The sequence below is a fragment of the Canariomyces notabilis genome (genome assembly GCF_033297395.1).
Source record: "Canariomyces notabilis strain CBS 508.74 unplaced genomic scaffold N656scaffold_35, whole genome shotgun sequence".
Classification (NCBI taxonomy): domain Eukaryota; kingdom Fungi; phylum Ascomycota; class Sordariomycetes; order Sordariales; family Chaetomiaceae; genus Canariomyces; species Canariomyces notabilis.
This window is the reverse complement of record NW_027041857.1, coordinates 206,626-229,091: the sequence shown is the minus strand read 5'-3', so window position 1 is coordinate 229,091 and position 22,466 is coordinate 206,626. Positions and strand designations below refer to the sequence as shown.

The following is a 22,466-nucleotide window of genomic DNA, read 5'->3' as shown; positions in this document are numbered from 1 at the left end:
GACACCGTTGACAGCGTTTAAGAGCATGCAATGTCGAATGTGTCGGTTATTGTTGCCATTGCTATCGATAACAAATTGATTGCAGTTTTATGACCCCGATTAACAGTCAACCTAATGTTTGAACAGAGGCTTCTCTGCGAGAAAGAAAACTGATATGAAGAATGTTCCCAGTTGTTAATCTAGGGTTGGGGTTAAATACTGGCTCATAGGGCAGGCGCTTGGACCCACGGCCTGCACCAGACCTCAAAGAAGCGCTATGGAGATCTAATCCACTTCGAAATTTCCCATGATCCGATCCACATCAAAAGGTCGGATGACTCTGGCCCCATACTTCAGCTCCCGGAAGCATCGCGACCCGATCATAGAGGTGGATCAGAGCCTCATGGCACACTCAGGAAATGCGAGCTTGACCGCCCTCGAACACTAATAAGAACCCGATCTCTGAGATCGAGTCCCTTCTGCCATTCAACTCTCAACACCAAGCGACGGGTTAACGGCGAAGATGACGGTCATGGTCACGCTCAAATACGCCTTCGAGGCATCCCTCACCCCGTCGCCGACCGTCATCACGATCGGCCTAGCCATTGTCCTCCTCTTCCCTGTCCTCCTGCACTTCATCTTCTCCGCGACAACCCCATACACCACGCTGCCATCCGTGCTGCTCCTCGGGCCCTCCGGCGCAGGCAAGACCGCCCTTGTCACGCTCTTCGAACGCGGCCCTCTCTACCACAGGCAACAACAACAATCCACCTCCACCCCCGAGACCCTCGCCGTTTCCTCCCCCGTCGCCAAAACGCACACCTCCCAAGTACCCTTCTCCGTCGAGCTCGCCGTAGCAACCGACACCCCGAACCCGTCATACCGCGACGACCTGGACGCGCGCGGGGCAACAGCCAAAAAGTTCCTGCTGGTCGACACCCCCGGGCACGCCAAACTGCGATCAAACGTACTCGCGCCGCTCTCCGACCTCGCCCCGACGCTGAGCATCCCCTCCACCCTGTCGTCCGCATCCACATCCACATCCACCGCTACAACATCAAGAAGCAGCGACACCGGGGCCCAAAAATCTAAGCTCAAAGCCATCATCTTCATGGTCGACGCCGCGGCGCTCGCCGACAGCAGCAGCGGAGACGCCCTCGCGCCGACGGCTGAATATCTGTACGAGGTGCTCCTGGCGCTGCAAAGGCGGTTTCATAAGCGGGTGGGCTCGCGGGCGCCGAGGTCGATACCTGTGCTGGTGGCGGCGAATAAGCTGGACTTGTTCACCGCGCTGCCGGCGGCGTTGGTCAAGAGCAATTTGGAGGCGGAGATCAGCCGGATTAGGAAGGCGAGGAGTAAGGGGTTGTTGGATTCGGGCGTGGGGACGGATGAGGCTGGTGTGGTGGGTGGGGATGAGGCGGATGACTGGCTTGGGGCGTACGGGGGGGATAAGTTTAGTTTTAAGGAGATGATGGAGTTTGATGTGGAGGTGGAGGTTATTGGGGGGAATGTGGTTGGGGAGGGGCCAGGGGCGGATATGTGGTGGAAGTGGATTGGGGAGAGGATTTGAGGGTTGATGGGGAGGCTTTTGGAGGAGGTGAAGGCAAGATACAGCGGGACGGGAGTCGAATTGTATGGACACGTAATGAATATACGTGTTGCGGGAAAACCTCCCGTTTGCACGGGCTGAGCCCAAGTCTATCTGTATCCCACATGTTGGCTCCTATGCTTCCGATCCAACCGAGAAGTTGATTCTCTAACCTCCATGCCGCCCTAAGGAAATGCACCCCGACATAAACGCCACGCAACCGCTGCCATCTCACATCAGTCCGTACACTCATGACTTCTGCTTCACCATCCAGGTCAACAGATCCACCTTTGTGACAACAGCAACGGGTTTGGAGACCTCGCCGGGCTGTCCCTTCTCGGTTACCACCGCGGCACTGTTCCATTCCAGGAACCGGCTCAGCGCAGACAGCGGAGTGTCCATGGTGATTTGGACAAACTTGCGCTTCTTGCCCTTGAGATCCGAGCCAAACCTGCGCGGGTCCGTCACGACCTCGTCAATGCGGCTAAAGTCAAACATGACTTCGCTCACCGGGCTCTTGGGTGACGTGCGGCCGCGCGAGATGAAGCTGAGGAGATTACCAAGCGTGACTAACCCCGCTAGCTTACCGCCCGTGGGCGAAAGTACCGGCAGCTGGTCAAATCCCTTCTCGCGCATGATCTCGATTGCCTCGGAGCATGGGCTCGTGGCGAGAATGGAGGTGACTGGCTTGAGGCGGAGGGCCCGGACCGTGGCCCCAGAGTAGGGGTCGCTAGGACCGAGGCCTGGGGTCTTGGGTTCTGCAGTGTCGTTGTTGCCCGTGATGTTCTCGGCATCATTAGGCAGGAGGTCATTAGCTGCTAGCCAATCGTCGTCGGCGAACTTTGACAGATAAGAGCGGATACTGTCTGGAAGGACAACCACGACCACATCGCCTTTGCCAAACCCAAAATCCTTCACTGCCCGCACCATGGCCGCCATTGCGCTGCCGGAGCTGCCGCCTACTAGAAGACCTTCCTCGGCGATTAAGCGTCGCGCAAACTGGAACGATTCGCGATCATCGGTCTTGTACCACTTGTCCACAAGCTCACGGTCAAGGACGTCAGGCACAAAGTCGTAGCCGATACCTTCAACCTTGTACGGAATATTTGCCCTTTCTTGGTTCAAGCTTTCCGGCAGGGCAAGGATACTGCCGTGGGGGTCGGCCGCAATGACCTTGACGTTTGGATCGTGTTTCCTGAGGCCCTTGGCAAGACCCGTGATGGTGCCTCCGGTGCCCGCCCCGGCGACAATAGCCGTGACCTTGCCACCTGTTTGCGCCCATATCTCCTCGGCCGTGCCGAACTCGTGGGCGAGCGGGTTGTTCTCGTTGGTGTACTGATCGAGGATGTGGGAGTTGGGGATCTCCTTCAGCAAGCGCTTGGCCACGCCGATGTGGCTTTCGGGACTGTCCCAGGCGGCCTGGGTCGGGGTTCGGATGATGGTAGCGCCCAACGCGCGGAGAACGGAGACTTTTTCGGCAGACATCTTTTCGGGGAGGGTGATGATGGTCTTGTATCCTTTGATGGCGCCAACTAGGGCCAGACCGATGCCTCTGAATGCGGTCAGCATATTACTGGGCGGGGGCGTAACAAAGAGGGGGGGAGTACGAACGTATTGCCGCTGGTGGGCTCAATGAGAGTGTCTCCGGGCTTGATCCGCCCGCTCTTCTCAGCCTCCTCGATCATCCGGAGTGCTATCCTGTCCTTGACGCTGCCACCGGCATTGAATAGTTCAACCTTGGCGTACACTTCCGCCTCAATTCCCAACGACTGGGGGATCTTGTTCAGGCGGACGAGCGGCGTGTTGCCGATTAGCTCGGCAGCCGACATCTTGACGCTGAGCTTGGGCGCAGTCATGATTGGGACCGGCGGCCTTGTTTCGTTTTGGGCGAGCCCGCCCTTAGCAGCAGCAGCCATCAGGTGACGGTATCTGAGAGAAAGGGATCTTTTAAAGTCGGAAGGCGGGGTATCTGGAGTCGTCGAGGGTTGCCAGAGGAGGAGGATAATCAGGGTGCTGTGTTAAGAAGTAAGTGATGAACACGATGTCTGCAGTGGCCAATGGGCAATATCGCAATATTGGAGAGTAATTGCGTTGGTAGCGGTGGATAGCTGGGACGTGGGATGCGGCGAGGATGTGGAACACGAGTTGGTAATATGAATGGATTTGACAGCCGATGCTATGCGCGCCACCCAGCCGTTAGCCCGGCCCGTTGGTTCGGCTCGGGACTCGCCGCTTGCAATGAATTTTTAGCTTCGGAACACAAATGATCTACCGTCTCCACTTTTGACGACATCGACGGAATCAACCGCGGCACCGCCTCCGTTATAACCTGCAACGCAACTGCTCTGGAGACTAACGAAGCTCTAAATTGCGCCTTGAATCCCCAGTATGGAAACGTGACCTCAGTTGCCTTGCCTACTTCCTGTCTCCAAAACCCCGCGCGTGTCTGCGGGTCTGTCCGCACGTGGTGCCCGCACGTGGGCGCACCCACATTGTTTGACGCGTCACTTTACCAGACTGTCGGTGTAAAGCATTTCAGGATTGTTAAGCTGCGTCTCAAATGTGGCAGCCGACACCCAGGTGCTCCATGAGGCTTTCATCTTATAGATAGCGAAGCAATCCGATCATCTCAAGAGCCTGAGATCATTTGGAAGGCTACCTAGGTACCTAGGTACCTTATTCGCACAGGGCAACACCGCGCTTGGAGGATGATAATTAAGTTGAGGGCCCGGGGTCTGTTGGTTGACTTCACAGTTCAGAGCTGTAATTGTTTCTACGATTCGTCTAGAGCTTTGTACGTTTTTATTCCACAATGTGGCATTTTTCTCTGTTTGTAGATCATGGTTCAAGATATTCATGGCAATTGAGGGCATAATGACGGACGTTGATTCGAGCTCTTCCACCAATTCGTGTGTTAGATCATGCTCAAGCTGCAATAACCGGAAAAACGATACGCTGTTAATCACAAAACCGTGAGGCCTGAAATCAGCAACCCAATTTTGGATCAGAACCTCGAGGAAATTCGGCAAATTCAGAAATTGGAGCTCGAAATCAGCATCTCGCTTGTATTTTCTAGCCAATCAAAAATTACTAGGCGGATTTATTCGTCGATTCGGAAATACTCATTGATTTCTGATTTCAAGAATCAGACATTCCTGAACTACCACGCCCCTGGTGGCACCTGTAGACCTAGTCGAACAATTGATACGGGACGGGGATTCTCCTGAATACACATCGAAGCAAGTAATTCAGCTGCTTTTCATATACCGTAAACTTCAAGTTCTTCTACTCTCTGCATGGTCCTGATCGCGCAAGACTCTAAGATTGGCTTTCCGCGTGTTGACACTTCATAGCAGTGTTTCTGGAGCAGAACCTCACAGCTTTACTACGGCATATTGATGGAATGGTTTCAACTTGTACCCTGAATCATGCTGAAATCAAAAAAGGGCACTATCAGGGATGTGAGCAAGGCATTGCTATCCATTCTCTCGAAAGCCGCGTCGATTACTGCCATGCTTTTCATGCTCGCGATTCAATATCTGGCATAATCAGACCCGCTGACTCGGTCCATTTCCCAATGATTCCGGGAGATCCAGGTTCCCAGAAACCTCGTTGTCTCTCTGTCGAATGTGGATCTAGGTCGTTACTCGGACACAGTGGTTTCGAATATCTAAGTAGATGCCTCATTCAGAGGACTCACTGGTAAACCTCACGGCAGACTCTCGTAGACGGGTGAACTTGCGATTAGAGAGTGTTTTCTGGTAGTCTGTTGACTTCAGCGCTGGTTGACTTCAGGATTTATGTGACACCGATCTCTTGGCCTCGGGCAGTAACACATAGCTCTCTACATAAGAAAGACACTCGTCCAGAGTCAGTGACGGTCTAATTTGACGATTTCATGAACTGTTTGTGCTCAAAAATCATTCATGTGGCGGTTAGGAATGCCTTTGGTGGGCTTACAGGGAGGTGGGAGGAACATGCCCCTGACGCGGGCTGATTCTTCGCCAGTCGCGAACCATTTCATCCCAACTTTCCTCTGACCTCCCGGCTCGATTTTTATTTTATTTTATTGACTCTGATCACCAGAATTGCAGACAGGCACTGACCACATTTACTGATTTGCAGATTTGCAGACAGGCACTGACCACCTGCCCTGAGTATATATTGAGCCCTTTCCTCCCACTTCTCCCCAACTTCTTCCCATCAACCAACAACCCATCTCTTGAATATCACCGACCTTTCCATCTTCTGGACCATTCCACCTCATTCTCTTTTCATTCATCCAGTTCTTGACTTTGCTTCTCTCTTATCATCTTCCTCATTGCCTTCCTCTCATCTTTTCTTCTGCCATCCATTCTTTTCCTCGCCAACACATTTTTTCGCCATCACATTTTGCCTCAGTTTCGAAACTTGTGTCTGACATTCTCTCGATGAAAACTGTCAAACCCAATCCCCCACCATTGACTTGAGTGATCACATTGACTCGTCACAGGCCGGCCATCATCGGGTTCACGACCATCTTCTCCAACATCTTTGACGCTTGCAGTGCTTGTAGCAGTGACGTAGAATTTTTCTTGAAAAGGTTTGCTAGCTAACCGCGCGTGTTCGCGACACAGGACGACGACGACGGCGACGACCATGATGACTTCTTCGGCACTTTTCGGCTCGACGACAACCGCGACGACCACGACCACGACCACTGCGACAAAGTCGACAACGGGTAAGTCCTGGTTTATTCACTTTGTGCTGGCATTTTACCCATTCCAGTTTTTGTGCGCTGACACCTAACTTAACACTGACTCCAGGGGTCGACTCGCCAGCCTACGCGACCAGGCTTAGTGGGGAGGATTGGGCCTGCGACAGTCTACGCGAACAGACTCAGTGGGGAGGACTTCCGACTCCGACACGACGACTCCGACGCGACGACCTCGACCTCGACTCTCGACTTTCGACCTGGGGCTGCGACAGTCTACGCGAACAGACTTAGTGGGGAGGACATCTCGACCTCAACCTCGACCTCGACTCCAACCTCGACCTCGACTTCGACTTGGGGCTGCGACAGTCTACGCGAACAGACTTAGTGGGGAGGACATCTCGACTTCGACTTCGACCCGGGGCTGCGACAGTCTACGCGAATAGACTCAGTGGGGAGGGGTTGGGCTTGCACCAGTCTACGCGAACAGACTTAGTGGGGAGGACTTCCGATTCCGCCGCCGACCGTTCCCGATCCCGCCGAGGATTCCGACTTCGACTTCGACCTGGAGGGAGGACTGGGCTTGGTGACGGCTGCTGACAACTTTGCATAGGGTAAGTTCATTTTTTCTTTTTCTCTGCTGCTTGTGACATTGTGAGCGTCGTGAGATGTTGGATGGAGTCGACATGGTTCCGACTTAAGAGTTTGGTGCATTGCCATCGATGAGTCTTAGGTAAGTCATCTACCCCATGTCTTGTCATGTGTTCACTGTCACTGACTGTCTGCCCCTAAGCTTAGGCACATTGCGCACGACAACACGGTGGACACTGGGTTGGGGAGGAACATGGAGGATGGACAAGTGATGGATACGTGGAGTGGATGGACATGGGGGATGGGGGATGAGGACATGTAGCATGAAGCAATTGAAGTTTATGTTTCATGTCATTGATTGCTTGCCCAATGCAGTGTGAGATGTTGTGATTAATACTTGCTCGCTCGATTGCAATGTGCTATGTCTGTGATGTCCCTGACGGGTTGACATGTCGTTCATGGTGAGTTGACATATTGACATGTCGTTGGAAGATGAAGTGGGGTCGTGCAAAGCCGCCAAGTCAAACGGAGCGCCGGGAGCGGTGACGTCATAGTTCAAGTCCCTCTTCCCTTGCTGCAGAGCGTGAAAGTCCCAGAGTCAAGACACGGTCTGCAACGCGTTGTACCCTTGCTCAATTGATGCCGATCAACAACACGCAACCACTGTCAAGGCGATACCATTTCCATTGCAATGGGGCGACAGGAAAGGATCGCGAGGTCGATTGTGCAGGCGATTACTCGCGCCAACGAGATTAAGAAACGAGGCAGCAGTGTCCTTGGGCTGCTGTTATCACTGTTCTCAGCATTCTTCTCACTCTACCAACTTGTCCTCAATAAAGTGCGGCCGGCAGACTTTAGCAATCTCCGTCGAAATCACTGGAGTGTAAGCGATGATGATTACATCGAGTCATTCCAACCTGGCGAGGAAGGGAAAAAGGAGGAAAGCCTGAAAGCCATCGGAGACATGGGCTTCTCCGGCTCAGTAAGTCGTCCGGGCAAGCTGGTCGCTCGTTGGGGTAGATATTCCTTGTCAATGAGTAGGGCTAATAGTCAGCGATTCAGACCTTTTACTCCACCGCCGATCAGAAGTATCTGGTCAAGTCTGTTCCTCGGCACTCCGAGCATTCCTTTTTCCGCGATGACCTCTTAACCCCCTACGTTGAGTACATGGCTGTCCATCCAAGGTCTTTGCTGGTTCGGATCTGCGACTTCCTCGCCGTATCGGGGGCTTCGCTCGGGCGACTTCTCAGATCTGCGCCTTCTCACCATATCGTCATGGACAATATCATGTATGGGCGGGAAGAGGCCAAGAAGCGAGGGGAAGCCGAATGGGAAAACTGGGACTTGAAGCCCCTGTCCTATTTCTACCCGGAGAGGGACATCGCCGACGGGGCACTTACGAGCGATGCGACAAAAGAACAGCTTGCCGATGAGTTCCATGACAAGATTATCCTCAGCCGCGAACAGGCCGATGACTTCTTCTCAGCTCTCGAAGCTGACACCAAATTCTTAGCGGAGCACAATGCTGTTGATTATTCTCTCTTTCTGGTGAGGATGACGACGCCGCAGCAGGCAGATGTCTCGGCCGCCGCGACCGCAGAATCACCCATGGTTCCGACAGACCCTCCATCGGTCCCTCCGTCCCCGCCGACGTGGAGAACTGGTGTTCCCTCGGCCGATGGCAAGCACATCTTCCGCGCTTCGATTCTGGACTTCTTTTGGGCCAAGCACAAGATCCAACCGAAACTCATGACGCTGCTGATCAAGCTTTGGAATCTGCTCATTAGCAACAAGGGTCCAATGAGCATCACAACCACACCTGACGAGTACCGGGAAAGGTTTATGAAGATGTGTAGGGATATTGTCGAAATCAGGGACGAGGAGGCTCGTTGATTTGTACATTTCACGCAGATGGGATAGCTCCTTCTAATTTGAGAAATGGTGTTGTACGAATACCAGCATTCGGCCGAGTCTTCAAAGGTAATATGCCTTGAAGTAACTAATTGCATAGAGCATATTACGGCTTCCCGGGCAGGCCTGCCGCACATGAAGCATGTGCAGCCTGTGAGTCAACCTAGCATTCGTCCCCCGCATGCGAATTCACCTGCAGTCTCACCTCATCTTTGCATTCTGAGCAATATTCTCTTCCGTCCCCAGTTCCGGAAGGGTCATGGCCGAGGCCGGGCTGTGCCACAACCCTGCTTGAAGTTATCCAACCGATACACCCATATTGACTTTCACCTTTGGGCGTTACGCAGGCTTATCAATCTTGCTTCTCCTACTGGTTGCTTAGGCCAAGATCCCACTCTACACGGAGTGTTGGCTGCAGAGTTGAGCCCCTAGCGGTCTTGGGTGGGTGGCGACCAAACCCTTTTGGCCAATCAGCTCAACGCTGGGTCAGCATATTCGAAGTCGGAGTGCTTTACCGTTCCATTATCGACTTATTTTGATGAGATATAATCCGGCATTGAGTTGGCGCTCCGTTCCATCGGAATATGAGTCTGGCGTCGATGAGGTGCAAGGAACTTGTGGCGGACCCGGAAAAGCGGGGGTAAAGGAACAAAAAGGGCAACAGAAGAAAAAATAACGAGGAAAATAGAGGGGATGGAGCTAAATCCCCGTTATGGGCGGAGATGCGGTTCCATCACGACTCTATTAGTTACCAGCGGTTTGTGTGTGGAGTGGATGCAGATCCAGGCTTCAAGGTCGACCCCTGATGCTGGTTGTCAACTTGGAAGTTTTCAGGGGGCCAAAAGTTGGCGATGCATATAATCCACCCTGTCCCCCTCATACCTCTCGAGCCTCCCGTCCAACGTCCAAAAGTCATCAGCATCCACATTTGCAGCGTCGCCGATTCCCTCGAGCCCCTGACACATCAGACCAAAGTTCGCCACCATAGCCCACCATCATGGCTTCAGCAGATACACAAGAACCAGCCGAAACGTCGGCGTTACCGGACTATGTTTTGGACGCCGACGCGGTGCTCAAGGACGCCAACATCATCTGGCGGTATGGGAAAGCACCCGATTACTCGCGAACGCGGCAGATGTGGGTCGAGAGTAAGCATGAGCTTCAAGTTGAAGCCATCCCTACGCCTTCAAATGCCTCACCCTTCACACACGTAGCAGGAGCATCATCTCACAGACAAAGATCTGACACCTTAACCCCATGAACCAGCCAAAAGCCAGTCCCACCCCGCACAAAGCCTGCCGGACCTGGTCGAGAAGCTGGTCAAGAACTGGGAGATCGAGGCGAGCCACAAGCTGGACCTGGCCGACTGGCGCACCATCGATGGGGAGGCCAACTACACCGTCTCGGTCAACGGCGGCCCCCCGATGTCGGCCCAGCACATGGTCAACGTCGGCACCTACAACGCCCTGATTTCCCCATCCGAGTTTTACTGTCCCGCGCGCGCCAGCTTTGACGACAGCCACAAGACATTCAAATCCATGATGCCTACCTTCGCGTGGGAGGTGCTGGATGTGTATAGCGGCCCGCCGAAGGTGGCGTTTAAGTGGCGGCATTGGGGGGAGATGAAGGGGGATTATGTTGGGGTTAATGAGTATGTGCTCTGTGTGGTTCTGTCTTTTCATTGTTCCCCAGGAGTATTGGAGTGCTGATGAGCCGTAAACTGCAGCAAAGGAGAGACGGTCACGATCAAGGCGCATGGGGGCCGCTTGGAAATTCAGGGGGTGGCGGCAGCAGAGGTGAACGAGAAGCTGCAGCTGCAAAAGGTCGAGATTTTCTTCGACCCACAAGCCTTGTTCAGGCAAATGGCGCCCGATGGGAAGACCGGTGTGAGCAAAGTCAAGGCCGAGGCGTAAGCAGGTAGCACTGAGACCTTGGATGAGGGCACGAACTACCTCGACGGCGCAGTTGAGGTTGAGCCTGGGCTCGGTGGATGCAGATTGATGGTGGCAACATGGCAGGACGCTAGAAGCCACGAAAGCGGATTTAGGCACTTTCTAATACTATTAATACCTACTCTGGGACGTCGTGACTTTATGAAGAGGTGGATAGGCACCTGACGTATGCTTGTACATATGTTACAGCCCAGTTCTGTCCTGCAAGTCCTTGCAGTTAATTATAAGCTCCTCTTTATCCTGTCAGATATCCCCGAAAAAAAAAAGTCGAAAACGAAAACAAAACACTGAATCCCAAGTTCCCAACTCGAACCCCGAGCAATGCAACGCTTAGGTCCTGACATGCAACCACAGGATAGCGGTGAAAGTACAATGGTGTACAGTACAGCACCTCCACCACTTCTATCTCCGATCATACCAAGCCAAGGACCAGCGAGCTCAAGCGACCATAGCCACGAGCACACAACTAGGTCCCTAGCCTTCCCTCCAAGATTCCAAACCACCCAAGTGTGAGACCGTTCAAGAGGGCCAGTCCGATCGCAGCGCGCAGCTGCATAGCCGGCCGAGATCCAGAGGCAGTCGGGAATCTCATGTGGCGGACCTGCTACGAGCCGTCATGGTCCAGCACAACCCAGGGGTCGGCCGCCTCCTCCTTCTCTTCCCATTCCACCATTGCCTTCTGCACCGCGGCCCGCGCTGCATCCTCGTTCCATCCATTACATCCATCGATGATTGCCCATGCAGTTTCGCTCTCCTCATCCTCTTCTCCCAAACAATAACTCGAAGTGATCTCATAAAGAGACTCAAAGAGATCGACCGCCGGTGTAAGGGGTTGTTCAGCCACAGTATCGGCTTCCAACTCATGAACGATTTCAAGTTGCAAACAAGGGGTATTTTGGGCGAGCCCCTTCGGGGAAGAACCAACAGGCTCGGAATGTGTGGAATGCCGTTGACTAGAGGGAGAAGCGCAAAAGACCGAAGCACTCTTTCGCTTCGAAGGCCTCACACGGACCGAGAAGGCCGCCTCTGCCCTGTCGATCCGTGCGAGCGAGAACCCCTCGCCGCGTTCGTACTCATTGTCGTACAACAGCCCCAGCCGATACAGTCCGGCAATCTCGTTCGCTTCGGCATCGCCTCCAACAGCAGCAGCAACATCGTCAAACCAAACCGGAGGCGAGTTCAAACCCAAGCTGTGGTTGCGGCGCCTCTTCTTTGTGGTCCGCGGGTCGCGAAACGCATCCTGCCGCTCCAGCGACGGCGGTCGGCGCGAAGTAGTAGCAGGAGAACTCGAACGGGTGTTGCTACTACCTCTGCCTGCGACACGTGTCTCGCGAAACGAACCCCGCGTAACCTCCCCACTCCCAAGCCGACTCCAGGTGCCGGGTAGCTTCACCTCGGAACGAGCGAGCACAAGCCCCTCGCCGGCGTCATCGACCCATGACGATGCTTTGTTGTGGTTGGTTGAGTGCGCGGGGGCGCCCGAGTGGCGGTAGACCGGTCGCTGCAGTTGATAGTCGGCTAAGTGTTTGCGGGTGCGGACACGGGTGCATTGGAGATGCCGTCGGCGTTGTGGGTCCGGCAGGTTCGGGACCAGCGCCGGCTGCGGGCCGGGACCGGCGAGAGGGCCGGGCACATGCCCATGCCCCAGGTTAGGGTTGGGGTTGAGCTTGAGGTGGAGAGAGGAGGGATTGTGCAGGGCGAGACCCATCGGGAGGTTTTATATGTGAGGTTTTCTTCGAATAGGTGTTCTTTTCGTTTGTGGTGTGCCTGTTGCTAGTGCACTGAGCACTGAGGGCTGACTCCTCGGTGTGCGAGGAAATCGGAAACTGGAATTGTCTGACCGAAATGCGGACAGGCAGGAACATGGCCGAACAATCGAGAAGTGGCCATTTGCTTTATACAACAGGGCGTGTTTGTCATTCTGATAGGCGTCTTGTTGGGTTAAGGAACCATCGCAACAGTCATGGGGCAATGATCGGCCAGACGGATTGGGCAGAGGGACATGGCCTCAATTCGAGAGATTTGGTGTGCCACAAATTTGGTTTGCAATTCGCACTCGGGTCACTGTGACTCATAGGGTGAGAATCCGGGTGGTGGCAGTGATGGCCTGTTTGGGGGTGGTGCCTGCCATGCCTGCTGATTAGGCTTAGCAGCCTTCGTTACGGGTCTCAACTTCTCAATCGATGCGCCTTCAAGGCAGGCACCCCCACATCAAACGCAGTCATCTGATGTTATTCGAGGCATTTTGGGGCTTTCCAGTCGGTTCGTGAAGGAAACCTTCACCAGTAGTAGTAAATCTGAATGGTACCTACCCAGAGAGAGAGATGGATAAGCAGGCCCAACAACCCCTGCCGAGCGCTCTTGCTGCAAGCACTAGAACGGTCAACAGCTGCATGGTTCACTCATTCTCCACCTCAGCAGCACTTGGGGTTGGAGAGATGCGTGTCTGTGATTCCGCGCCACTTTCACCAGCGCGTAGCAAGTACTTGTCCTGGACAAGAACTTGCGCTGGGTACACCACGATCTCATCCTCTCCCTCTCCCTGGTCGTCCGCCTTCCTGATAACTACCGGGAACAAGATCATTTTCACCACGGCTTTCTTCTCCTCCAACTCCTCATTTGAAGCAGACGTGCCGCTCCAGGCGTTCATCAGCGCTGCATTGAAGGGGACCGTCGCCGCCAGATCACCCTTATCGTCATATTCGGGCTGCAGCGGGGGCAGCATCATATACTCAGCCCGCTGGGTTCGCATCGCGATGGATAGGTCCACCGCCTCGTTGATGAGGCGGCGAAGCTGGCTCTCAATTTGATCTTCGAGATGAGACGGCGGAGGAAGGATCACGAACAATGTCTGCGCGATACTCTGCACCACAGCTTCCACATCCATGCTCCGCTGTTTGCGGGAAACCTCGCGGGTGGCCATGAGGGTGAAAGTGACGGCGCGCCATTCCCGGACAACGGATGGGGGACCAACTTCCGAGAGGGCCTTTTCGAGCGATTTGAGCCTTTGCCGCTGCTCTCGGTCCGTGCCGAAAAGGTAGCGAGCGATAATAAATTCCCAAATCATCGCCGTCACCAGGGACATGAACACGCCGCGCCGCTTGACACGGTCCTGGAGATGGCTGTCAGGGTCCGAGCCGTCTAGGGCGGTATTGTCCAGTCGGTCAATGATCTTTTCGTCGCTAATTTCGGACGTGAAACGACAGCTCTTCATATCGGAGAATTTGGAAAAGCGCAAGACCCATTGCTGAATGTGTACGCATAACTGCTGACATTTATGATCGAAATAGCCGATGTCGTGGGAAACAAATACCTGGCTCAGGCTGTCCTTTGGTTTGGACATGGACAGAAGCTGCCGTTGGAGTTCTTGGACGGCTTTCTTGGTTTCATCATGTCGTTTTCTTTCGATGATCAGCGCCTCTTCGAGTCCTAGCTGCCTGCCGCTTGGTTGAGGAACTCCAACTTGAAGTCCTTCAGCAGGTGATGAGGACGGGACATGTGGCCCGCTGCCCAACACGTCCGCCATGGTGTCTGGGACCTCGGGCGTTCTGGTCGGCGGCATTGTGTCCCGTATCTCAAAACTGACGTTGGCTAGGTTCATGATAGATTGACTGTTCCTCGCATTCGATGCGCCCCCGGGAGATCTGCGGGAAACAGCCGCGCTGGCAATAGCCATGGCCCTGCGGTAGGCCTTGGAATTGACGATAATGTTGTCAAAATCAAATTCACGGTCACCTATCACACTCCCGGCGTATCCGAATATGGTGTTGGGGCCCCTTTTTGGCTCCAAGACCGATTCGACGATTTGTACATGTGGATTCGCCTGTCTCAGAGATGCGGCGTCGCTCGCCTGTTTGTCGAGGAAGTCCTTCCCCCTTCTGACTCTCTCTAGAATCTCGTCAATTGACTCCCTGGACCGCAACATCAAAGCACGAGCCCTGTTAGCTTACGGCAGGCACTGACACTTGGGGGCTGGGGAATCTCACATCTGAAGGAGCTGGACGAGGAATGATACGGCAGACTGCTGGCCTTGAAGCAGTGACAGATAGCCCTTCATTTCGGCCTCGTTCCAGACGATGCTCGTTTTGCTGCGCCACTTGGAAATAATGGACCGTTTAGAGCCCATCTCTGCCGTATGCAGCTTCTCAACAGTCCCCTCGAGACATGACAGAAGCACGACGCATCCTGTCAACGTTGTGTCCAGGGTGGCAATGATATCAACCCTGTCACGGACGGTGTGGTTCCTTAGGATGAGCCCCTGCAACTGCTCAAGTCCCGTCTTTATTGTGCGGCATTGCGAGGCCAGAGCGTTATTGTTACATTGGCATCCCGGAATTTGCTGCGAAGTGCATCTAGGCCGATTGCTAATTGAAGGCTAGCGGCCGCAATCCCCGCAATAGAGGAGGCGATAGACAGCGGATCCATTCTAAGGGGAAAGGTTCTGTTTTTCGGTCATTATGAGAGGGCCACTTCTGCGATCGTACGGTGCAAGAGTCGCAGCCCGAGAAGCAGCAGAGTCGCAGACTCAGAGGGACCACCAGTCAGGCACTCCTCAAACTCATGCTGCGGCCCGACGAGAGCTGCGCCCCGATTCACCACCTACCTTAACAAGGTAGGTACCTAAACTCCTAAAGTAACCCGGTACATTTGTGTCACGGTTTCTTCAGCAGCGCCGAGGATATGGCTGAGCTCAGCACCGCAACCCTATTGGAGCTTGCCTTCTGTGACGAACAACATGCTTCTACGGCTACTACGGTCTGTAGTACCGGTAGGCGGACCTCGGCGGCTCACGGAGTTGACCGTTGACGGACCCGGAGATGGAGCTGATAAGCACCGGTACCCATCGATCGATGGGGAGCAAATACTACGTCCTGATGCCTGCAGGGATCGTCTTACACCCAGGTAGAAACTTGAACGTCCCAACGCTCAACACAGCTGGGAAAGCGCACGCCAAGCGTGCCAAGTTCTCACTCACTTAGGTACACTCGGGGATGCCCGGCACATGACAACGCGGAGTTAGGATTAAGCCCAGGAAACCTAAGCTATCTGCGGATGCAGTATGGCCGAGGCATCGCCAAGCACATTGTGTCAGCATCTTACATTGTTACACATTGTCTTGGTCATCGTTGTTATTCATGGTGCTTCGACTTCGTGTTAGGGGCTTACTGGAAATTTGATACTCAAACCTCGCTGCCATCATGCCTTGAACTGCTTGCAATTGAGGTGAACAGCCTGAGCCTGCAATGGCTCAACGTTGTGCGTTCTGTATATATATCCAGATCGAGCCCGCTGAGTTCTTCGTGACCATGCGATGACTCGGATGGTAAGTGACTCGATCAACCACAACTTCTCCGAGAGATACCTCACCTCACTTGTCGAACTCACTGCTAGTCGTACTCTTGTGCTCTTCCCTCATCATGGCACCAAACGCAGTCAACCAGGCAGCCATCCTGGTTGCTCAAGGTGCCGACATGGTTGTCGAGGAGCGTCTTGTTCCCTCACCCGGACCCGACGAAGTCTTGATCCGCAACCGTGCCGTCGGGGTCAATCCCGCGGACTGGAAACGACAGAGGGAGGGCCTTCTCATCCCATTCTACCCAATCATCATCGGCACCGGTAAGACCCCGAACTCATACACCCCCTGCCATTATCCGCTTAGAACAGAACTTAGCAACTAACATCCGCAGACTGCAGCGGCGTGATCGAAGCCGTCGGTCCCAACGTGACGACCCGAAAGCCAGGCGACCGCGTCTGCGCCTACGCCGATGCCTTTTACAGTCAGAAGCTCGACCATGCCGGCTTCCAGACCTACATATTGTCAAATATCCACGACACGGCTGTCCTGCCCGACAATGTCAGCTTCTACCAGGGCGCCACGCTGCCCACGGCCATTGCCACGGGAGCTGCCGCGCTGTTTGAGACTCTCAAGCTCCCGCTGCCCTCCGAGTTCTCCACGAACCCGCCTACATCAGGCTCTAAATCCATGTCCGCCAGCCCGGGGCCGATCCTTCTGGTATGGGGCGGCGCCTCGTCAGTCGGCATGGCCACGATCCAGCTTGCCCGCCTCGCGGGATGCACGGTCTACACCACGGCCAGCCGCAAGCATCATGCCTACCTGAGCGAGGAGTTGGGCGCGAAAGTGGTGGTTGACTACCGCTCGCCGACTGTTGTCGACGAGCTGGTTGCCGCGGCTCAACGGGAGGGCAAGGAGATTCTTCACGTGGTTGACGCCATCAGCACGGTTGAGACACTGGCGAATTCTGTTGAAGTTTTGGCCAAGTTCAGACGTGAAGGTGCCGAAGCCAAACCCAAGCTTGCGACGGTCCAGCCGTGGCCTGAAAAGCAGCTGGTGTTGCCCAGAGAGATTGAGGTCGCCATGGTGCGCGGGGATGTGCTGTGGCATAGCAGAAGGGATTTGGCTTTGTGGCTTTACAGGGATGAGACCCTGGCAAAGTGGCTGCAGAGTGGTGAGTTCAAGCCGTCGCCGTACCGGGTTGTGAAGGGCGGCGCGGCTGGTGTGCAGGAGGCTATTGACATCGTGGCTAAGGGGGTTAGTGGTGAGAAGGTGGTGATTGAGTGGTGAGCGGAGATGTTGCCAGTGGTTGATAAAGTAGGGAATTCGTGGAGGATGATGTCCGCACGTTTTACGGTGCTACATGTAGAAGTCTTGTCGTTCGGGAAACTCGGATGGTGGAATTTTGGAAATACCTACCATCGTAAGTAGGGAGTTTGCCAATCGTCAGACCCTGACAGTGGAATCTCTGACGGGCCGACTCAGAACATCGCCAGATCTTGCCAGCCCTTGGCAGCCCCCAAGTGTGGGGCATTGCCAGGCTCTGACGAGTGTCAAACTCCCTACTTACGATGGTACGAGTTACCGGCTCGATGTAACCATGCTCTGCTACTGCCAATCTGCTGTTGAGCCTGGGTTAACACCAAAATCAGGGGACATATCCATACAGTACAGCAGCTCTTACATGTTTTTGTTAAGAGACACCTTACTACATACCGTTGTAGCTAAAGACCTGTCGGAGGGGACGGAGGAAGAAAGAGAGGTCAACGTAGTGGAATTGTCAGGGCTACTGAAGAAGGAAGAGAGGGAGGAAATTGCTGGGCTCCTTCCCAGCTAACGTATAGGCCAGAAATAGGGGAGTGTGGCTGGCTGAGGTACTGTAAGCTGGGTGGGCCCGGCCAGGGCCCACGCAACAAGACCCGCTAGTCTCCCGCCAATGTTGCGTTGCTCCCGCGCCCCTGAATCTGAACCTCTGAGTTGATAGGACACTGCATATGTACTTGTATGTACATTGTACCATATCCACAATCCAGTCCCGTCAACGCGAATACCTAAATGTCTCACGCTAGATCTGTGATTGGAGCATAACGTTAATGCCCAGAAAAGAGTCCTTAGTCATTCCAAGTTAGATACATAAGGCAATTTATGCGAATCCTACATACGTGCTTGGTCATGTCAGCAGTGCCATAGATATCCTTGCAGACGTGGCCGCGTGGGTGTAAGACCTCTGCAATCTGCATCCTACTGAATCCCTCTGCAGATCCTTATCTGTCTCAGGCTGGCTAAGAGATGCCCAGTTGCAATTTTTCCTCCCGAGCCTTTCGCTGTCAACCATACAACAAAACCAGCACCAGTCCATGTACTAGTAGTATCTCACCGTTCTCACGATCGCCAACACATCAAGAAGATCCAAGCTAGGGTGAGAGCCCAAAAACCTGCCAGCAATGCCAAAGGTTCTCTTAGCAGCGAACGCGGAGCATGGACAGGCCAATGTGTTCCTGGCCACCGGCCATACCCTCCAGGCACTCGATGCCACCGTGGACGTCCATTTCGCCTCGTTTGCTCCCATCTCACAAGCAGTATCAGCAGCCTCTCAGTACTCTGCGCAGTGTTCCCAAGGTGCCCGGCCCTGGACTTTCCACGAGCTAGACGGCCTGTGCCTTTTTGATAGGGTCCTCAAGGAGTTACAGGCAAATGGACTTGGGGATGCCCTGACCAAGCCTCTGAGTTTCTTCCAGATAATCAGCACGTTGAAAACGAGTCCTCACTTCTTGATGCCCTGGAACGGGCCTGAGTGGATTCGGATTTATAAGTCCTTCATTCGCGTCGTCGAGCAAATCAAGCCGGACGTCATCGTCGTCGACGCCCTCTTCAGTCCTGCCGTGTCGGCTTGTCATCATCTCAAGCTGAAATACATCCTTTTGTCGCCTAATACCATCAAGGAGTTTGCTGGCCGATTCCAACCACGACTTGCTGCGATCTGGAAATACCCGATGTAAGTGTATCTGGCCCCTGACTCCCTGCCCCCGAGAATGTTTGCACGCATCAACTTGGCCAGTGGCTGCCTTGTACCGCTTCTCCTTCGAGCTGATACGACATCTTGCTGATTCTTATAGAACGGGCTCAGCGCATCCTTTCCCCCTTCCCAAGAGAAAGGTGCCGGTCAACATCTTCTTTGTTTTCCTCCAGGTTTGGTTTGTCATGACAAACCGCCATATCCGCACCGTAACCGCTCATGTAAAACGGGAGCTCGGTGCCGACGTTATCACGTTTGTCTCTATCGCATCAAAGCCTCCTGCCGGCAAAAAGATTCTCGTGGGAAACCGCCCGGAGATTGACTTTCCCCTGGTCGTCCCCCCGCATCTCACCACATGTGGGCCTATAATCAGGCCAGCCGCTCCCGTTTCCGAGGTCGATCCCGAGCTGGATGCATGGCTGAAGCGTGGGCCAACCATCTTCGTCAACCTGGGAACGCTCAAGCAGATGGACGAGGGAGAAGCACTGGAAATCGGTCAGACGCTGCAACATATTCTCCGACTTGCCGACGCCTGGACGGAAAAGCGCCGGAATGGGGAAGATCGTGCCGACATTGCTGGGGTACCCGGAGAGTTACAGGTCATCTGGAAGCTTAAGAAGCGAGAGGATCTCAACTATGAGACCGGGCCAGGCTCCAGATTATACGAGGGCTTGAAGCAGTGGATAGAAACGGACCGTGTCAGAATTCTTAACTGGATCAAACCGGAGCCTTCTGCTGTGCTGCGGACCGGTACCATTGTCGTCTCGGTTAACCACGGAGGCGCCAACTCGTACAACGACGCCGTGACGTAAGTACCTCCATACATATGCCCCTGCTTTGGCGGTCCTGCCAGCGTACACTCCACTCTCAAGCCGCTAGTACGGTACCCCGGCTAACTGCCATGTTACTGCACAGCGCGGGCATCCCCCAGGTTTTGCTGCCCTGTTGGCTGGACTGCTACGACTTTGGGAGCAGAGTCGAGTATCTTGGGATCGGATACTGGGCGAACAAGAAATCCAAACCCAGGTGCTCAGCGAAGGAGCTCCAGCCCTGTCTCGAGGATGTCGTGTTTGGGGACAAGGGAGAGCAGATGAGGAAACGGGCACGCGAACTTGCGGCAATCTGTGCCGAGCGCCCAGGTGCTACGGTGGCTGCGTCCGCAATCCTGGAAGAGGTTGAGGGCCGTGAAAAGGAGGTGAAATGATTTGGCTCGAGGTGGATACGCCGGGAGTGTCACTGCTCAAGCTTGAGGGGGCAGTGGTACTGTACCCCTAGCCCCTGAGGTGAGCTGCACTGCAACTCTCAGCTTATTCTTACCCTACTGTATCACCTCTCAATGTAGTATGATGTAGATAGAACGATGAGATACACAGACATGCCTCGCCACTCAGAAGGTAGGTAGGCTGTCGTAAATAAAGGTACTTAATAGAAGTTAGAATCCGAACTGCCCTACCACAGATACCCATATTACATCTTTCAGCTTGTCAGGAACTTGGGGTCCGTCCATAGGAAAAAGCGGCACAATGGCGGAGCCAGAGAGAGAGATAAACGAGGAGGCTCAAGCACACATGGTCCAGATTTACCCGGCAGCAACATCACCACGGGATTTGAATCAAGGTATTATCTCAAACGCATTTTGAAGCACATAGAAGCATCCACCGAACCTTCTCAAGCTGTCAGAACCGGTACCCCTGAGTCCCCTGTACCTGGAATCGACCCAGACTTTGCCATTAGTCCGCGGCAAGTCAATGTGTAAATTACTTCTCATTTGAGGGTGCTGCTTTATTGGTTGTTAGGCGATTCACTGTTTAGCCGTGGAGTGAACCAAGAAGCATTCAGAATTTCAGGACTCGACCTGGTTCCGCTGCACCCTTCATATAAGCAACGGCCCGCTTGCTGCAGTTTGAGATAACATATCGGATCCAGATGCTAGCCAACTTGAAGCCCTGTCCTTACTGACCGCGGGTGTTTTTAAAAATTTCAAGTGGGCTTATAAGAAGATAAATCCACTCATGACGGAAATTCGCTGGTATATAAGACAAACTCAAACCTCACCTCAAGCTTTCCTGGACGAACCCCTAATCCTCACACACTCAATCCTCGCAGTTCTCACAAAGCCACTCTAAAGCCATCATACTCACCCCGACCGAACAAAAGTAATCTCAATGCTCCGTCTTTCCCTCTTAGTCATATCATTTATCCCCTTCCTCTCCGCGTCAGCTGCTCCAGCGCCATCCGCCCTTGTCTCCCGCGATGGACCCTGCGATGCCTTCAGCGAGACCTGCCGGCCTGTCATCCAGGCAAATGCCTGTTTCGCCGCGTTCATCAGGTTTGGTGACAAGTCTACGGTCTTGAGATGTGTGGATGACCAAGACGAGGCGAGAGCTGAGGAGCTTGTAAGTACATACCCATACTACCTAGCTCAACCTTTTTCCAGTTCCATGGCAGTGCAGTTTTCAAAGTCATTGAGCACCATTTATGCATGAACATACGCACTGACGACAACATGGTGCAACCAGCTGTGTGCTTGCTATGGATGCGCCGAGACGACGGTTCAGGACTGGGCCACGGGCACTCTGGGGTGCAAGGCATAAGGGGTAGCTGGGCCAATATCACGTAGAATGAGATGGAGGCTTGGGAGCAACCAGAAGTTCGGCATCAATTGCTGACTTGCCGGTTCGAAGGGCGCCGGCGAGCAGCGTTAAACTGCTCTATGCCGAGTCATGACATGGAATTCTATAGAAACTTGAGGTGAAATAGCGACAACAATGTAAAACTCAGCTGAACCAGATATAGTGTTCAGGTGGCTTGGAATACCTAAGTACTATGGTTTACTTCACGTATATATTATAGCCCGTCTAGTGGGTACTGGGTAGTCAGACCCTGGATCCCATGGTCCCTCGCCTACAGAACTTCCCAGAGACCGACCCGGCCAAGTGGCAGTTCTTCGAAGCCATGTGTGTGATTAACCCAAATGTTGAGCTAACCGTCAAGGTGGATGTTTGAGTATGGGTCCGTATGGCCGCGGGAATAGACAGCTGCACATGTTGACTCGACAGGGCAACGGGTCTATTGCCTTAAAAGTGCCTAACCTTGGATAGTACCGACCTACCTGGCCTCTCTAGTGTCAGCGCAGCTGGCATAAGGTAGTTCGTCTCGTAGTCTACGGAATGTACGCCATGTGGGATCAGTTGGATGCTGCCACATATGGCTTCTGGGGTCCGTAATGGCTACTGTGCTGCCGTGTGATGCCTAGGCACAGAGGAAACTCGATGGGATAGGTCCACGGACCCGAAGTAAGTCAGCCCCCCTGCCGCCATCCAGCGGCTCGGCCAGGGTGACCAATACCATTCCTCCGTTGGAGCAGTAGGATCTGGTCTGGTCACATGATCATATCAGAGAGCTTGAGCAACACCTATAAGTACCAGCGAGACCCTCGTCAC

General features: G+C 53.9%; 9 protein-coding genes across 9 annotated transcripts; 7 read left to right on the top strand and 2 right to left on the bottom strand.

The window, feature by feature from the left end:
- The first annotated feature begins 86 nt into the window (after positions 1 to 86).
- Positions 87 to 1,726, top strand: N656DRAFT_784636 (uncharacterized protein). The gene has a single exon (XM_064816213.1). It carries the CDS (start codon positions 503 to 505, stop codon positions 1,547 to 1,549), a length of 1,047 nt encoding a protein of 348 aa, XP_064665666.1. The 5' UTR covers positions 87 to 502; the 3' UTR covers positions 1,550 to 1,726.
- A 90-nt stretch (positions 1,727 to 1,816) lies between these two features.
- On the bottom strand, positions 1,817 to 3,483 carry N656DRAFT_718923 (cystathionine beta-synthase; the record flags this gene model as incomplete). Its single annotated transcript, XM_064812319.1, has 2 exons — positions 1,817 to 3,119; positions 3,179 to 3,483. The coding sequence occupies 2 exons, from the start codon at positions 3,481 to 3,483 to the stop codon at positions 1,817 to 1,819; spliced, it is 1,608 nt and encodes a 535-aa protein (XP_064665665.1).
- A 1,512-nt stretch (positions 3,484 to 4,995) lies between these two features.
- Positions 4,996 to 6,406, top strand: N656DRAFT_802165 (uncharacterized protein; the record flags this gene model as incomplete). Its single annotated transcript, XM_064818213.1, has 3 exons — positions 4,996 to 5,028; positions 6,184 to 6,287; positions 6,373 to 6,406. The coding sequence occupies 3 exons, from the start codon at positions 4,996 to 4,998 to the stop codon at positions 6,404 to 6,406; spliced, it is 171 nt and encodes a 56-aa protein (XP_064665664.1).
- A 1,059-nt stretch (positions 6,407 to 7,465) lies between these two features.
- N656DRAFT_848941 (SAICAR synthase-like protein) lies at positions 7,466 to 8,829 on the top strand. The gene is made up of 2 exons (XM_064819319.1): positions 7,466 to 7,833; positions 7,914 to 8,829. The coding sequence occupies exons 1-2, from the start codon at positions 7,543 to 7,545 to the stop codon at positions 8,742 to 8,744; spliced, it is 1,122 nt and encodes a 373-aa protein (XP_064665663.1). The 5' UTR covers positions 7,466 to 7,542; the 3' UTR covers positions 8,745 to 8,829.
- Positions 8,830 to 9,759: 930 nt separating this feature from the next.
- On the top strand, positions 9,760 to 10,675 carry N656DRAFT_792806 (uncharacterized protein; the record flags this gene model as incomplete). The annotated part of the gene is made up of 3 exons (XM_064817114.1): positions 9,760 to 9,910; positions 10,029 to 10,413; positions 10,489 to 10,675. The coding sequence occupies 3 exons, from the start codon at positions 9,760 to 9,762 to the stop codon at positions 10,673 to 10,675; spliced, it is 723 nt and encodes a 240-aa protein (XP_064665662.1).
- Positions 10,676 to 12,232: 1,557 nt separating this feature from the next.
- On the bottom strand, positions 12,233 to 14,639 carry N656DRAFT_792805 (uncharacterized protein; the record flags this gene model as incomplete). Its single annotated transcript, XM_064817113.1, has 3 exons — positions 12,233 to 12,314; positions 13,201 to 14,042; positions 14,598 to 14,639. The coding sequence occupies 3 exons, from the start codon at positions 14,637 to 14,639 to the stop codon at positions 12,233 to 12,235; spliced, it is 966 nt and encodes a 321-aa protein (XP_064665661.1).
- A 1,424-nt stretch (positions 14,640 to 16,063) lies between these two features.
- N656DRAFT_740670 (GroES-like protein) lies at positions 16,064 to 17,596 on the top strand. Its single transcript, XM_064812806.1, has 2 exons — positions 16,064 to 16,330; positions 16,402 to 17,596. Exons 1-2 carry the CDS (start codon positions 16,132 to 16,134, stop codon positions 17,295 to 17,297), a joined length of 1,095 nt encoding a protein of 364 aa, XP_064665660.1. The 5' UTR covers positions 16,064 to 16,131; the 3' UTR covers positions 17,298 to 17,596.
- Positions 17,597 to 18,195: 599 nt separating this feature from the next.
- Positions 18,196 to 20,479, top strand: N656DRAFT_762260 (glycosyltransferase family 1 protein). The gene is made up of 3 exons (XM_064813261.1): positions 18,196 to 19,002; positions 19,124 to 19,831; positions 19,939 to 20,479. Exons 1-3 carry the CDS (start codon positions 18,452 to 18,454, stop codon positions 20,225 to 20,227), a joined length of 1,548 nt encoding a protein of 515 aa, XP_064665659.1. The 5' UTR covers positions 18,196 to 18,451; the 3' UTR covers positions 20,228 to 20,479.
- A 462-nt stretch (positions 20,480 to 20,941) lies between these two features.
- On the top strand, positions 20,942 to 21,851 carry N656DRAFT_784629 (uncharacterized protein). The gene is made up of 2 exons (XM_064816212.1): positions 20,942 to 21,419; positions 21,543 to 21,851. Exons 1-2 carry the CDS (start codon positions 21,189 to 21,191, stop codon positions 21,615 to 21,617), a joined length of 306 nt encoding a protein of 101 aa, XP_064665658.1. The 5' UTR covers positions 20,942 to 21,188; the 3' UTR covers positions 21,618 to 21,851.
- Positions 21,852 to 22,466: the final 615 nt, after the last annotated feature.